The 15683-nt window shown below is 26.9% G+C and overlaps 5 protein-coding genes across 14 annotated transcripts in view; 3 read left to right on the forward strand and 2 right to left on the reverse strand.

Moving 5' to 3' along the window:
• The window catches only part of LOC127062626 (FERM, ARHGEF and pleckstrin domain-containing protein 1-like), a 28823-nt gene extending 26536 nt beyond the window's left edge, over window positions 1-2287 (reverse strand). For 2 of the 3 annotated variants that reach the window (XM_050991177.1, XM_050991176.1), the window contains exons 1-2: window positions 1784-2287; window positions 776-1052 (exon numbers count right to left, since the gene is read on the reverse strand). In XM_050991177.1, coding sequence (XP_050847134.1) covers window positions 776-961 — 186 coding nt within the window. In that variant the 5' untranslated portion in view covers window positions 962-1052; window positions 1784-2287. The remainder of the gene's footprint in view (window positions 1-775; window positions 1053-1783) is intronic. The other variant, XM_050991178.1, reaches the window with a different exon arrangement.
• A 290-nt stretch (window positions 2288-2577) lies between these two features.
• Window positions 2578-5244, forward strand: LOC127062629 (solute carrier family 2, facilitated glucose transporter member 10-like). Of its 4 annotated transcripts, none has more exons than XM_050991189.1 (6): window positions 2578-2918; window positions 3008-3368; window positions 3449-4003; window positions 4085-4425; window positions 4539-4767; window positions 4855-5244. In XM_050991189.1, the coding sequence occupies exons 2-6, from the start codon at window positions 3014-3016 to the stop codon at window positions 5100-5102; spliced, it is 1728 nt and encodes a 575-aa protein (XP_050847146.1). In that variant the 5' UTR covers window positions 2578-2918; window positions 3008-3013; the 3' UTR covers window positions 5103-5244. The 4 variants fall into 4 exon arrangements, with proteins under 4 accessions (XP_050847146.1, XP_050847145.1, XP_050847143.1 ...); XM_050991188.1 differs by having other exon boundaries at window positions 2580-2912; XM_050991187.1 differs by having other exon boundaries at window positions 2583-2857.
• Window positions 5245-6036: 792 nt separating this feature from the next.
• On the reverse strand, window positions 6037-12672 carry LOC127062625 (uncharacterized). Of its 5 annotated transcripts, none has more exons than XM_050991170.1 (5): window positions 12453-12672; window positions 11944-12127; window positions 11520-11713; window positions 9215-9424; window positions 6037-9122 (listed from the first exon to the last, which is right to left on the reverse strand). In XM_050991170.1, exons 1-5 carry the CDS (start codon window positions 12631-12633, stop codon window positions 6394-6396), a joined length of 3498 nt encoding a protein of 1165 aa, XP_050847127.1. In that variant the 5' UTR covers window positions 12634-12672; the 3' UTR covers window positions 6037-6393. The 5 variants fall into 5 exon arrangements, with proteins under 5 accessions (XP_050847127.1, XP_050847129.1, XP_050847132.1 ...); XM_050991172.1 differs by having other exon boundaries at window positions 11944-12123; window positions 12453-12622; XM_050991175.1 differs by lacking the exon at window positions 11944-12127 and adding an exon at window positions 9552-9638 and having other exon boundaries at window positions 12453-12601.
• LOC127062631 (carbohydrate sulfotransferase 11-like) lies at window positions 10339-11520 on the forward strand. The gene is made up of 2 exons (XM_050991192.1): window positions 10339-10863; window positions 10937-11520. Exons 1-2 carry the CDS (start codon window positions 10729-10731, stop codon window positions 11453-11455), a joined length of 654 nt encoding a protein of 217 aa, XP_050847149.1. The 5' UTR covers window positions 10339-10728; the 3' UTR covers window positions 11456-11520.
• Window positions 12673-13241: 569 nt separating the features above from the next.
• On the forward strand, window positions 13242-15446 carry LOC127062782 (mRNA cap guanine-N7 methyltransferase). Its single transcript, XM_050991515.1, has 7 exons — window positions 13242-13510; window positions 13593-13791; window positions 13879-14141; window positions 14282-14463; window positions 14589-14801; window positions 14899-15104; window positions 15202-15446. The coding sequence occupies exons 1-7, from the start codon at window positions 13430-13432 to the stop codon at window positions 15243-15245; spliced, it is 1188 nt and encodes a 395-aa protein (XP_050847472.1). The 5' UTR covers window positions 13242-13429; the 3' UTR covers window positions 15246-15446.
• The last annotated feature ends 237 nt before the right edge of the window (window positions 15447-15683 follow it).

Here is a 15683-nt window from a genome sequence, read left to right on the forward strand (position 1 = left end):
AAAGAAGGTGCTACTGAAGTTTAATAGAGTAATATGTTAGACTAATAACAAGTGAATTTATAAAAAATAATCTACAATATTTTTAACAAGATAATGATATCTTCCAGAATCAACAATATTTATTTACAATTTTTTATACTTTATTCAGAAAGAATATAGATCATGTGTATATATATACACACTGGCATTGAAAAAATAATTACTTCTTATAGTAAAATTATAAAGCAATTGATTTTAAAAAGATTATTTTAAAAGATCTTATATTCATTGACTCTCAATTATTCACAATTAATAATTACTTGTAATATTCATGCACAGTAAGTTTAGTAAAAGACAGATTACAAATAGAATTTTATAACTATAAAAGAATAAAATCTAAATTTTTTAATTTTACAGTCTAAATATAATAATGGTAATATCACTTTCACACCAATCAAGTTTTTATCACCTTTATATCCAATTACTCTTCCATTACAGAACCGTTTATGTCTATTAAACTTCCTATTGAAAGAGCACTTCAATTATCTTCTATCAAGGAATTAAAATGATACTCTGATTCATTCGAAGGATACTATACTTTGACAAGAACAATCATAAAGTAATGTTAAATTAAAATTTGATTGTATGTAAAAATGATAAATTAAATTTCATTTTTTCTATAGCATTCAATGAAACTATTTATTTTATCTATTTTGTGTATTTTTATTATATCGTCATTCTGCACATATTATTTAGGAATTTGATTATAAAATATGTAAATATTTATAATTATTACCTGCACTTGAAACATTGTAATAGTATCATCCAACATTTGTACACGAACTGCAAGCATTTTGCCCGCCTTCCTAGGTGTCGTAGGTGGTGTTCGACTACCGCCATCAACACCAGCTGGAGTCGAATGACTGTGAGGCATTTTGGAACCTCCACTGCCCTTCATGCTCATGCTGTCTATATCATTCATTTTCACTCATTTATGCTATTTTTTAAATAGCAATATTTTGCATTTGTTTCCTTCGGAAAGCTTCACACGACTATTAATATTAAATAGTCATCTGCAAAATAATTTAATTCGATCCAAGATTAAATTCGTTAACTATCATACCACGTAACGTGATAAATGCCTATAAGAGTACCTGATGATCTTTTATTCCTTAAGAAACGAAATTACATGCCACTATGAACTAACAGCTGAATAGTTATTCACTTAATGGAGTTTTCAAGGTCATAAACTTGCAAATTTAAGAAAAGGATTACAAAAGATAATATTAAATACTTTTAAAGTAAGAGATTCTGATTATTGGATTATATTTACATAATACCGAAGCAACCGACCGTAAGAAAATATATATTCTCCTTGTAAATATTAGATCTCTCGTTAGATATCTAAATCAGAACGATGATTATCGTTATCTGGAACGTACGAGTAGTTAATTATTTTTAATAAAACGATCGAATTAAATTGACGAAGATCGACAAGGATAGAAAAGCATTCATCCAACCAACGATGTAATGCGAAGGGTAGGGTCATGTAAATACGAATCCATATTATATAGCGAATATGTGCGTATCGTCACGATAGGAAGTAACGCTATTGGTTGTACAGTTTGTAAAAAAAATCCAATGAAGAAAGGGTATCGATGAATATGCGCGTCGGCGAAGATTTCGTAAGAACGAAATGCCGCTTCTGGGCAAGGCGGGGCGGCAATCGGCTAGAATCTTTAAGAGGTTCCGCATACTTATATTATAGATTATATTGAGTTGAAATGTGCTTGCAAGTACATACGTTGTTGTCGATCCTTTAGATATGTACACTGACTGCACTAGCCAAAACACAGTGCAAGTAGAGTTCATTGATCACTGACCACTAAGTGCCCACCGGCACTCCTGCGCTGAGATCGTCCTCGGGATGGATATGGCGACGACGTCCGACGAAGATTCACCAATGTATGAATTGTACAATGATAATCAGGCTTTTCTGCGCAATGAATATAATCCAAGCGCGATCGACTGTACGCCGACAAAATCTTTGAATTTAACCACATATCACACATCTACGCCTTGCACTTTTCTCTTTTTTATTTAAATATGTACTAGTTGTATACGAAGGAAAGCAGTGGCTCTCAATTCGAGCACCGCTTACGTTTATCATTAACGCATCATCGTCATCATCGTGAGTATACACACAATAACGTCGTCGAGCAAAACGCATTTCTAGCGATTATCGAGGGCGCGTCCACCGGGCGCGACTATGCGTCACAAAGGGCAGCGCAGGGCGGTGGCGGTATCGCTACAACGAGGGGTAAGACGATTACGCAACGGAAGTAGATACTAGTGACATCAACGGGAGGATTATCAACTTCAAATGAATTCATATAAGTTTATACGAATCTCAAGAATAAATTTAATAAATTTAAAGAAGTAACATTTAATTATTATATATATGAATGAATCTTCAATATATATATATATATATAAAGGTAGATATTACGACATTTAACGATTTGTTACGATATTCAGTATATTCTAGGTTACTGCAACGTTTTGTCCTATTTTATAACTATCCGAAGTTTTTTATAAATATTATCATTATTATTTTTATTTATGAGTATTATATTTTCTTTTATCAAGAATTATGCAACGTATTAATATGAAGTTTCTTCTATGACTGTTTAATAACTTTAGTATTTTTCAAACACTAAAGTACTATTTCTTATGTAGTTTAATCACCAGATAGCGCAAATGACTAAAGACTCCTATCTATATGAATGTCATATTCCTGGAATGTATATCTATTTTAAATACAAGTAAATGTCAAAACGTAAGATAAACAGAAGCGCGCATATCAACTAACTTGACGGTTAGTTGTTTTCCGTAACAGATCAATAATAAAATTTCTTCTTAGAGCAAGTCATGTAATAGTAATCAAAAATATTGCTATTAAAGTTTTTGTTATAAATAACTTGTATAACTTTATTATTTATTATCTTCATTATATTTATAATTTTAGTCAAAAATGTCAGATGAAGAGGATACTACTATACTATTAAATCATGGAAATAACAATATTGAATCAATAGCAAATAAATCAGTAAATGAAGATTATCAATGTATTCTTGAAAGAAATTTAAAAAAACAAAATCCTAAACAATATGATAATTTAATACCATTGCAAAATATAACATCAAGAAATCAAAATATTCTAATTTCTATAGTGGCACTCTTAGCAGGTATAGCTTTTGGTTGCGATATGTCTATAATAAAACCAATGGCACCTTTTATCAAAAATGAATTTGAGTTGAATTGTTTTGAAATAAATCTTCTTATCGGTATTTGGTTTATGGGTGCACTCCTTGGCGGATTAACTGGTGGTAAATATAGAATTCATATTAAGTGGTAATAAATTATATCGTACATTTTATTATTAGTTTTATTCGTTATTTATTTATAGGCATTGCAATAGACTCTTTTGGAAGACGTTGGACAATGATATTAATGCTGATGTTTTTAATATTTGGTACCGTTTTATCTGCATTAGTCAATCATTATGTTTTGTTATTAATCTCTCGAATTATTTGTGGTTACTCTAGTACAGTATCTACAGTATCCCATTGCATATATATGGCTGAAGTATCAGAGTCAAACAAAAGAGGATATAACATCATATTGTATCAATTAGGTGCAGCTGTAGGATTTTTAATGACTATTATTGCTGCTATTTTCATAACTTTGGATCATCAATGGCGATTCTCTTTAGGAATAATCGTTGTCCCTGCATTAATAGCTTGCATTACTACTGTTTTATTTCTTCAGAAATCTCCACCATTTTTATTATTAAAAAGAGCAAAAAATGTTATTTCTAAAACAACATCTAAAGGTTCAAAACATACAATTTTTGAAATACTGTCAATCATGGTTTTCATGATGATTTTACAACAAACAACTGGCAGAGAACAAGTTTTATATTATGCACCAAGATTGTTTGTTCTTTTGGGAATCTGTCCAAGTGAGTGTTAGATGAAAATATTCGTTTCATATATTTTAATAAAAAATATGTAAATTTATATTTTATTTTATAAAATTTTAGATACAGCAGAAGTTACTGCTTTAATATCTTTGGGAATTGTTAAAATTTTCAGTACAATTTTATCATTAGTGATAGTAGAAAAATGTGGACGTCGCACAGCTCTAATAACATCAGCTACAATATGTATGACAACTATATCATTATTATCTTTACTTGCAACAATAGATAGAGGTAGTTACAATATAGATATTGAAGATACACATTGCAAACGTATTGCCGAAAAAAATATACAGAACATTATACCAATTGGATCTCCACCACCATTTCCTTTATTGCCTACACCTTTAGCTGTAATTGAATCAACTCCTGAAACTTGGACACAAATAAAAGCATCCTGTGAGGTAACTGAACAATTATTGCTTATAATTTGTAATTAATTTTAAAAAAAGAATAGTATACTATAAAAATATGCATTATTATCCTATACCATATATATAAACTATATAAATTACAGAATCAAAGTGTTGTCTTCTCAGAAGGTTTTACAAATGGTTTACGTATCTTAGCAGTGACAACTTTACTTGTATATGAAGCAGCATATACCTTAGGGCTTGGCCCGGTCCCTTTACTGAATTTAAGCGAATTTTTTCCTGTATCAATACGTGGTAAATGTGCTAGTTTCGCAATAACGGTTATGTGGACAACTCATATCTTAACTATAGAAACTGTCAATAAAATTATAAGTAAGTCATATATTTTTACATATATTTTAGATATTGTAATCAATACTGGCAAACAAAAATTAATATTATTACTGTTTTTCTTTACAGGATCAATGACTTTAGCTGGTTCTTATTTATTTTATAGCTTTATGTGTCTAATCACTATATTTTATATCTTTTTATTTATTCCTGAGACAAAAGGAAAATCTTTACATCAAATAGCTCAAGAACTTAATAAAATTTCCATAGTTACACGATTATGTAAAAATGTGTATAGTTTACCACTTATTTGTCACATCAAATGGATCAAAAAGTATGAAAATACTACAAATAAAAAACAGAGCATTCTAATCTAAAAGCTGATTAAAGATTCATAGTAATTTAAAATGTTCATAAATTTTTATATGTAATCTAGTCAATTAAACATATCAGATAATTAATTTTATTTTATATACACGTTATGAATATGTATATAAATTCACATTTCTTAAATTTTTATTATTTTATTTAATAGTAGATTTTATTAATATGAAAAAAAGTATTTACTATGGTTTACATTATTATATATTATTCAAAAATCGTATTTCATATAAGATATTGTTACAATATAAAATAAATAAAAAATAAAACGAATGTCGCAGAAGTTATTATTCGATTATGATTCAAATAAACACATAAATTTTCCATGTTTAATCTTTCTTTGGTTTGTTAACATATTGAGTGCCACATTACTCATTTGCATCAACAAGAACCTATGGCAAATAAATGACGCGACACTAAATATGTTAAAATAAAAACTTTTATATTAATTCTTTCCCAGCTTAATCCGTGATAATGGCACTTTTATCATTACGATCGTATAATGGATATTTCCTCTATGACTGTGCAATTGTTTAGAATGTGAACTTCGTGTAGCTTATCTTATTGTATTGTATCTTCATATGTATACGTTGTATATATGAAATATAAACAAAAGATGAGAGAGAAAAAAAGAACCTCGATTAACCTTTAATTGATTCGTAGGATTTACAGTTGAGTTCATTAAATTACGTTGTGCAAATGACAGTAATTCCAGTTAATAGGATAACTATGTCTATAATTATTATGACGGGAAATAGTTAAAGAATCTTAATATATTTACAAAATATTTCGTTCTATTTTATTCATTCGATTTGTAGTCTATGTCAAGGAATAATATTGCTGGTAGTAAACATTATAATTGTACATATAAAAGACTTTTATTATGTACAATGCATTTTGTATATAACAAAAAATTTTGAGAGAAGTATTATATATATATGATATATATAATTGTATAGTAACTTAATTTACTTTGAAATGTGTGTGTGTGTGTGTGTGTGTGTGTGTCAATATGCAGAGTATAAAAATAGAAAAAATAGAATTATTCTATATATATATATACTATTCAAAGTACATATTATAAATTTAATTGTTAATGTTTACACACTGAAGATAACAATTAAAATATAATATAATTTTTATATGGTTAACAAACACTGATTCTTATATATCATTAAATCTGGAAATCTATATATATGTTTAATAAAATTTGTAATATTCTTATAGTAGGCTGCAACGGACCACAAATAATTTTTATGAATTAAAATAAAAAATATGAAATCATTTTTACAAATTTTTTATATTCTGTATAAAAGATTTTTTTCTTTTTAAAACTTGTTCTAAAAAAACATGTCTCTTATCTTTCATATTAAATTGTACATTATACAATGTTTCTTCATTTTCATAAATGTTATTGCTTTTTTCTATGTATACATCACTATATTTATTAGTAATATTATCTTTTACTGTAGCAATTGGTGCTAAGTTTTCTTTATCATGAGTAAAAGATAAACCAGGTGCTTTTTTTAAAAGAATTGAAACATTTTTAGTTAACGTCTCCGAATTTTTTGAAAAGTTCATGTGTTCTACTGTTATTCCTTTGTTTGGTGTAACCATATATACAAGTTGTTGTGATTTTGGTTCAAATTTTTCTTTTAATAATGACCATTTCTTTTTTGTGTAATTAATCGTTTTTTCATGTTTTTTACAATGATTATCACTCATAACATCGTTAATAGAGCACACCGACGTTGATGACTCTTTTAAAGATTTGTCTGATATAGATGTCGATACATTAAAATTTCTATTTTCTGTAATAGCTTTCAAATCACATGGTTTATCATCTATTATGTCAATACGTGTATCTTTTAAATTAACTACAGGTATTAAAGAATTCATTTCAATATATAAGTCATGTTCGTTTGAATTAAATACATGAGAACTAGTTGTTCCATTTATTTGTTTTTGAATTTTGGCTCTACTTCCTAAAATTGGAGAGTCAGACAATATAGCATCAATTAAAGGAGTCTTTTTAATTGACTCTATTGTACAAGACCTTACCAATTCTCTAATTGTATTTAGTTCACATTTTTCTGCAATTTTATCTGGAGATTTATCTGGTGATTTTGCAAAACTTACATCATCCACAAAAGTATCATGGAACTTATTGGAAAACAACATATTTGTAAATGATAAATCTTTTTGTGTCATATCACTCCAATGTGATTCCGTTCTGTGATAAATATGTCTAGGTGAATTTTCGGCTGCTGATGTCCTGATTTGATCTATAGTATTTACAAGGGAACTCACTGACGTACAAGCTGGTTCTATAGATTTTGTAGTTACAGAGAAAATATCGTCATCGTCATCGTCATCGTCATCATTATCATGTTCTTCAACAATAGTACCTAATGAAAACATTCCGCCTGTATCGTCGATTACTATCGGTTTTGCGGCATATAATGTGGCATTTTGTTCCTCTGTGTTCGATGTATATAGATCATTATTACATTTCACTTTAAGTTCATTTGAATCAACTATATCATAAGTCAAAGTATCTAAATAATCATTTTGTTTTAGAATTCTTCTTATCAAGGAACTTGTACACGTTCCATCAGAAAAATCTGAGCTGTATGTTGTTCCAGTAGTTGTACTTGTTAAAGTATCTCTACGTCTATCTCTGACAACACTGTCATCATGAAGATAAGTTTCTATGTCTGTATAACCCTTCCAACTACGTATACACCATGGTGGTCTTGCAACTCCTAATGGACATACATTTTCATAATCATGAATCGATGTAACGCAACTCATTGTTTCATCTTTCTGTTGCAAATCTTTAGATAATTTAGTTGTATCTAAATCTTTATCATTATGAGAAATTGTTGCAATTTGTAATTCCTCTTTATTTCTTATAGTATTTAAAACACCACTAATGTCTCTGAGTGTTTCTTCCAAGGAACAAAACTTTTTATTATCTACAGATTTGTTAGATTTTATATCTATGTCTGAACTTGCAATAGGAATTTCACAATGCTTGAAATCAGGTTTCAATCTTTCTGCATCTGTATCAATTGCAAGTGTATGTTGACCTGAAGGACATATATCCCTACATTTTTGTAAAGAAATATGTACATTGGAGTTTATCACAGTGAAGTTTTTTTCCTTATCTAAATCTTCTATAATGGGTAAACAAATACCTCTTCGTTTTCTATGATGGATTGTAGAAAGATTATTTTCTAAAGGAATAGTATTCTCAAGGCAGTTACAGATAACATTAATCGTATCCTTACAATTATTATGAACTATTCTATTGCATTTAAGACATGAATTAATAATCGATATATCTTTCTCATGAAATGATAAAGTTTCCTTATCTTTCAACGAAGAATTAGGTGATTTTTCACATTTAGAAACCATGTGCTCGGTGATTTTTATTTCATTTTCTATTTTATAAGCTTCATTAACAATACCTTCCTCTAAGCAATCGGTATTCTGTACGATATTAGTTAACAGAAACTGCTTATCAGCTGTTACTTCTTCAGATATCATCCTTGTAGACATATTTGAAGATTGTGGTAGTGAATCACAATAATATTGTTTAAAAGATCGAGGAGTATCTGTATTGCTAGTAACAATAACATTTGAATTTTGACTACTAACTTTATCTAAATTTAGGTGTCTTGTTGGATGAAATTTAGTGTAATATAATAACATACTTATAAGACCAATTAGCATACCCCCAACAATAAAAAATATCATTAATATCAATATATCAATTGTTATTGTTTGTTTAAAATTTAACATATAAATCACTAAGGAAGATAAATTTTCGATCACTATTATCAAATAAAATGCAAATACCTTATAACGAGATTTTCCTTCACATAAATTAAAGAAGTCAAAACAATAAATAAGCCCTATGATACAATTATAAATACGTTCTTCCCAAATAGTAGAACAAAAGTCTGTGTTTTGAAAAATTACCCAAACAGTCATAGATAACCAGTGCAAGCCTAGAAGTAAGAGATATTGATGATTTCTCTAAAACATAAATCTAATAATATGAATTTATTATAAGATTTTAAATTAATATAAACGAACTCACCAAGAAATAAAGAAAACCATTTTCTCAAACAAATTGCTATTAATACTAATACAGTCAGCCTTGATGTTAACATTCCACCCCTCCAAAGATATTGAAGCATCAGTGATATCCAAGATTCATTATTGTGATTGGGATTAATTTTGTGCATGGCTTTTATATATGTTCCTATGGCCCAAATTAAAGAACAAAGAGAAGCCATAGTTGACATACCTATATTAATAATATTTAAGTTAATTAATATAAATGCAATTGTAATACAAAAATAATACATAATGAAATATTCAAAAATAATAAAAAATACATGGTTGATTGAAGGATATATACATATAATGCTTACATATTTTGTTCTGTTATAGCTTCTGTAGTATCTTATTTTTAGCCTATTAAATGATCACAGTGGTAGGAGTCTAATGTATTTTTAAAACTGAAAAGTAAGTGTTCCATGCATAGATTTTATATCAGTATAGCTAAGAATATTATAAAAGAATAGATAGCAAATTTTCAGAGATATACTCATCCAAGTTTGTTATCTTTGGGGGCGGGACAAAGGAAATAAGGAAGGAAGACCCAAACATTTTAGTTCAGTTTAGCTATTACTTCTCAAACTTGCTTTAACATATGAATACTACTGTTCTTCATAGTTTTTTAAAAATGAACAGTTTGAATATTATACTGAAATAATATCATACCTACATTGTGTTTTTTATAATTATTTATAAAATTATTCATATAACATTGCATAAAACAAATGTGTTTTTATATCTGTATTACTTTTTTGTTGTGAAAATATATTAACTTCAAAATAAGTATTCAATACAGACTTGTATTTAATCGCAAGATTTAATATGGTTCATCACAGAGATAATAAAAGCTTATGTTTAGAATTTATGAAGTTCCTACATTTTTATATAAAAAACAAAATCATATTATTGCAGGTAACATTATTTACAGATATTAGTTTTGAAACAAATAATATAAAGAAGCTAATGTCACAGTTAATTAACATAAATACTTGTATTTTATCTTTTATAGAAAAAAATTATATTACAATTAATAATAATTTTTACTATATTATTTACTTTATTAATAACTTTGGAAAAGCCATGGCATAATTTGAATGAAGAAAATAATGAAGTAGAAGCATATAGCATTGCGAAAGATATACAGCAATATACAGAACAATATGATCCAAAGCTTGAAAATATTGTTAGTAATTTAGATATAGTTTTATCATCTACAGAAGTGACTAATAAAAGGATAGAATTAAATAGAAGAAGACAAAGAATAAAGAGTATGTGTAAAAATTATACTGATAAAGAGTTACAGCTAAATAAAAATTTTCCTAATATAATTATTGATACGTAAGTATTAAGACTATAATCAATACATGACATATAAGTAATATATTTTGATGTTTCGTATGAATAAACTTATTATTTAATATTTTACATACGATCACTAGAAAACATGGTATATCATGGTGTCCTATATATAAGGTGGGTAGTTCAACCTGGATGAAGAATTTTGCAATACTTGCAGGTATCTTAACAGATACAACCATGAATTTAATTCATCAAAATGCAATTCAAATGAATACTATTGTTAAACAAGCATTTCCTTCCGATTTAAATCTAAATAAAACACTTAAGGTAATGGATTTTGTTAAATAATTTGTTAATAATATTTTATTAAATTGTATAGCTGTGAAATTTTATATTACAGAAATTACGTGCTACTAAAAAATTTTTAATTGTACGACATCCTTTCGAGCGTCTCTTGTCTGCATATAGAGATAAGTTGGAGCATATAAATGGAAGGGAATATTATTATAAACGATTTGGACGGCACATTACACATAAATATCGGAAACACAAAAATTCAACTAGAATCAAACTGGAACCAACATTTGAAGAATTCTTAGAATTTATTGTAAATGAAAAGTATTTTGATGAACATTGGGCTCCATATTATGATACTTGCAAACCATGTATGATTCATTATGATTATATTCTTAAATTTGAAACTTTTCAAGAAGATCATCGCTTTTTCATGCAAGAGACTGGATTAAAATACTATTTATACAAAAAGAGTGGCTTTAAAAATATAAATCCATATGGTCGTACGACCAGCAATTTGTTGAGAAAATATTTAGAAAATATACCAAAACTACTTCTTCAGAAAATATATAAAATTTATGAAAAAGATTTTAAATTATTTTCTTATTCTCTAGATTTATATTAAATTATATTAAGTATATATAAGGATTAATATTTTTTTTTAAATAAATTATACTCAACAAACTTACTTGTCCAAATAGGTGCATCGTGTAATATGACAATAATGTATAATTGTAATACAAGTTGTGGTGCTGCTCCCATGAAAGACTTAAATAATTGTAACATACAAATATCACTCTCTTTTCTATATACTGACTTCTTATCCTTTACAAATTGTTTATTTTTCAATGAATATACAGCAGTATATAATAAAATCAAATACCTATAGAAAAAAACAGTCGTTACTAATACAAATAAAAAAAGATTTATAGCTAAAAAATACTTTGAATACAAAATTTAATATACTAATACATAAAATAATATTTTTATGAACAAAAACTAAATATATTTGGAAAATAAAAAATATTATTCTAATAAACAGTAATTAAAAGTATAAAAATGTATAACTTAAATTGTAATATAATTCAGAATATAAATATAAAATATATTCACCTATGGAATACTCCTAAGAAAAAGATATGTGATATCCAATGAATTAATTTTACAGACCCATCACTTTGTTGCCATCTTAAACTGAATAACTGAATAATACCAGCTGGTATAATTGTAAAACTAATTGATAAACATCCCCATAATGTATATCCTTGCAAAAGGTATTGCACAAATGCAAAACTATCTGCACATAATATAATATTATCAAATACCGCTCATTTAATATTACAATTATTGGAAATATATATCTTTTCAAAGTAATGCTTTAATGGTTAATATTAAATTTTTTGTAATATAATATCATTGATAAAATATATTATCTAAAAGTTTTCTTTGTTCACATTATACATTAAATTAAAATTGTTACGATCGGAATACAATTTCAACAAAATTTTTTATAATTTTGTGATTAGAAACTTATTTACATAATATAATAAATAAATAAATAAATAAATAAAAATATTTAATCAAATACAAGAAACATTCGTTATAACGCTTTCGTTATTCACCTGTTACAGTATCCGTAAAAAGAAAAAAGATAGAACATAAATAATATAACAGATCTTTTATCTTAAACTGATAGCATTCGATTTCTCTGTGTGAAACTGTTTGTGATATATTACTTTTCGAAATTTCAGCAAATGAAACATGTTTCTGTTTTAACTCTGCCGCTGCCATTTTCGCGGCCATTCACAATTCGTGTTTCTACCAACGAGAACTTGAATAAAGATCAATCAGTTTCTAGATGTCTAACTAAATAAAGAAATTATGATATTGTATAAATCAGATTTTATTTTATTTTATTTATTTATTTTTTTTTTTTACGTTCATAAGAAAGTTATAAAAAAGATTTATTTTTTTGTAGGATAGTTTCAAAAGTAAACTAATTTTAAATATTGTGTTTTATTTAAAGATACATAAAAAGATATTATAACAAAAAATATTCAACCGGCATAATTTAATTAGAATATATTCAATATTATAGTTTACACTATAGTATAAAAAACGTATTTCTCTTAAGTTATAAAAAATATGTTGGTAGAAATGACGATGTTAGTCAATATTTATAATGTATAATACTACTTATAAATTAGCTGTTTAAACTAATTTATCATAGTATATTTCAAGTAAATATTACTTACTATTAATTTTAATATATAAATTTTAATACACTATATTTCCGAGTTAAGTTTATACAATTTCTTAAATAATGACCAATCAGCATGAATTATATAACACATGCGCAATAATCGTATTTACGCCAACATTATAGTTTCCTATCTACTTAATAATAATAAACTTTGACTGTAAGTATTGGCATCTGTGTGATTATTAATGAAAGATTTGTTATCGTTTCATTCTGGAATGTAATCATGATTCGTTTAATATCATTTCGAGTATAATCTTAATATTATCTAAAAAATTATACAAACATTTTTTATATCAATTTTTGTCAATAACCTATATTACTTTACTTCGTTTTAAAATGTCCGTAATGGAGGAAAAAGAAAGTAATTTGTTAGAAAAAAATAAACTAAAAACTGATACAGGACAAGATACATCATATGTAAGTTTGTTTGAACGTAAATAGTAGTAATTAAAATTATTATTAATAAACTTTCTAGTAATCCCTATATTACATATTACAGTATTCAAACAGGCCATCAGATTTGTCCATTGGAAGTAGTAGAGATAGTCGTAGTGTTTCAAATAATGAGAAAGCAGATAATGCTATATTAGTTGCTGAACATTACAATGCAATTGAAGAAACACATCTTTCACAAAGGAATCAGAGTCGCATTGTGTACATGAGAAACTTTAATAATTGGATCAAGAGTATGCTTATAAGTAAGTATGTTTTCTTTATTATTTAACATGATTTTAAAATATATTTTTTTCTATTAATATATATATATATTTCTTCTTTCTTCATAGATGAATATTTAACTTTAACTAAAATAAAACAAATCAAAAATCATAACAGCCCATTAAAGGTACTTGATATGTGTTGCGGTAAAGGAGGAGATCTTCTTAAATGGAAAAAAGGAGAGATTAGTCACTTAATCTGTGCTGATATAGCTGAAATATCAATAGAACAGTGTAAAAATCGATATAGTGATATTTTAAACAAAAGTTCCAAAGTAAGGGGATTTGCACCCATTTTTACTGCTGAATTTATTGCAGCAGACTGTACAAAGGTATTTAGTTATTAAAATTTTGGGAACTCTTTATACTTGGCTTTAATGAAAGTACTTAGTAATAACATTGCGTTATTTAAAAATTTGATGTTCTATATTATAATTTTGTCAATGGGATTGGTTATAAAAGCGAGTTTTAGGTATGCCTAAGAGAAAAATACAAGGATGTTACTATACAATTTGATCTTGTGAGCTGTCAGTTCGCATTTCATTATAGTTTTGAATCACTATCACAAGCAGAATGTATGCTTCGAAATGCAAGTGAATGCTTAAGGCCAGGTGGTTATTTTATTGGAACTGTTCCAGATGCTTATGACTTAGTGTATGTATAAATATTGTGTTACCTAACCCTAAATAAAATAATATATTTTTTTTTATAAATGATAATTAATGGTTAAAATGATATATCTATTTATTTTAAATTAATCTGTAAAATTTTCTTTGAAGTTCTAGATGGCAAAAGTGCGATGGTAACAAGTTTGGAAATGATGTTTATAGCGTAGAATTTTTATGTAAAGATAAGATGAAACCACCTTTCTTTGGTGCTAAATATAATTTTCATCTTGAAGGTGTAGTTAATTGTCCAGAATTTCTTGTTCATCTCCCTACACTCTGCAAATTAGCTTCTAAATTTGGTCTTGAATTAGTAATGTTTGAAAGGTAACATAAATATTACAAAACACAAAATTATGAAATATAATTTGTTTGATTCATAACATTAATTGTGTAACATAATCATGTATTCTTATGTACGCAGATTTGAAACTTATTATGAACGCATGAAGAATGAAGGCAAATCTTTGCTGGGTAAAATGCAAGCTTTGGAAACTTATCCTCCGTATCATGAAAGTCCATTATTGGGACAACCTTTGCAAGATTATCAGCATGCTATAAATTATATGCAAAATCTACCAGGCCATCGTAAAATTGGCACATTGTCTCAAGCAGAATGGGAAGTCACATGTAAGTAAAAGAAATATGTATTTTAACTAACAAAACATATATTTTGCATGTATTTCTTTGAATTTCTAAACTTTCAATAAACTAATCATTTTTACAGCACTTTATGCAGTATTTGCATTTCAAAAAAAAGAGGTAGACTAGAGTGGAACAAGAGGATGAAAACAACAATGAAGCCATTATAAGGCAGGATAAGTGAAGCTACAAAAGAAGTTCTTTATTTCATGATGAAAATATTTAGAATGGCATTATTACAGGCTTACATAATGCATGATCAATGATTTTATATCATATAAATTATTTTGTTACCATAGAAAAATATATATAATCAGATTTAGTCTCCAATCACCGACATTTTCAATAATGTTTCCTTCAATAGAATTAAGATAAAAATATGTTTCACAATATACAATAATGATAATTTAGTTTCTTCATTCGTGTAATAATTGTTTATATATTAAAAAATCTCATGTCATTATACCGATCAAAATATAGATACAAATTCCATGGTATATCTTACAATGAGTTTTTGTAGCCAGAAACAAATAATGACTTCAGTATTAAACGCATCTTCGATGAAAC

The sequence above is a fragment of the Vespula vulgaris genome, chromosome 3 (genome assembly GCF_905475345.1).
Source record: "Vespula vulgaris chromosome 3, iyVesVulg1.1, whole genome shotgun sequence".
Taxonomy (NCBI): domain Eukaryota; kingdom Metazoa; phylum Arthropoda; class Insecta; order Hymenoptera; family Vespidae; genus Vespula; species Vespula vulgaris.

What these genes read in the sequence shown, in the direction of transcription:
- LOC127062629 (XM_050991189.1), top strand. Translation starts at nt 3,014, where the DNA reads ATGTCAGATGAAGAGGATACTACTATACTATTAAATCATGGAAATAAC. An exon ending in TCTTTTGGGAATCTGTCCAA is followed by an intron (nt 4,004 to 4,084) that starts GTGAGTGTTAGA and finishes ATAAAATTTTAG; the next exon opens with ATACAGCAGAAGTTACTGCT. An exon ending in AAATAAAAGCATCCTGTGAG is followed by an intron (nt 4,426 to 4,538) that starts GTAACTGAACAA and finishes TATAAATTACAG; the next exon opens with AATCAAAGTGTTGTCTTCTC.
- LOC127062631 (XM_050991192.1), top strand. Translation starts at nt 10,729, where the DNA reads ATGAAGAATTTTGCAATACTTGCAGGTATCTTAACAGATACAACCATG. An exon ending in ATCTAAATAAAACACTTAAG is followed by an intron (nt 10,864 to 10,936) that starts GTAATGGATTTT and finishes TTTATATTACAG; the next exon opens with AAATTACGTGCTACTAAAAA.
- LOC127062625 (XM_050991170.1), bottom strand. Translation starts at nt 12,633, where the DNA reads ATGGCCGCGAAAATGGCAGCGGCAGAGTTAAAACAGAAACATGTTTCA. An exon ending in TTTTACGGATACTGTAACAG is followed by an intron (nt 12,128 to 12,452) that starts GTGAATAACGAA and finishes TATTATGTGCAG; the next exon opens with ATAGTTTTGCATTTGTGCAA. An exon ending in ATGGTTTTCTTTATTTCTTG is followed by an intron (nt 9,123 to 9,214) that starts GTGAGTTCGTTT and finishes TCTTACTTCTAG; the next exon opens with GCTTGCACTGGTTATCTATG.
- LOC127062782 (XM_050991515.1), top strand. Translation starts at nt 13,430, where the DNA reads ATGTCCGTAATGGAGGAAAAAGAAAGTAATTTGTTAGAAAAAAATAAA. An exon ending in CAGGACAAGATACATCATAT is followed by an intron (nt 13,511 to 13,592) that starts GTAAGTTTGTTT and finishes TACATATTACAG; the next exon opens with TATTCAAACAGGCCATCAGA. An exon ending in AGCAGAATGGGAAGTCACAT is followed by an intron (nt 15,105 to 15,201) that starts GTAAGTAAAAGA and finishes TCATTTTTACAG; the next exon opens with CACTTTATGCAGTATTTGCA.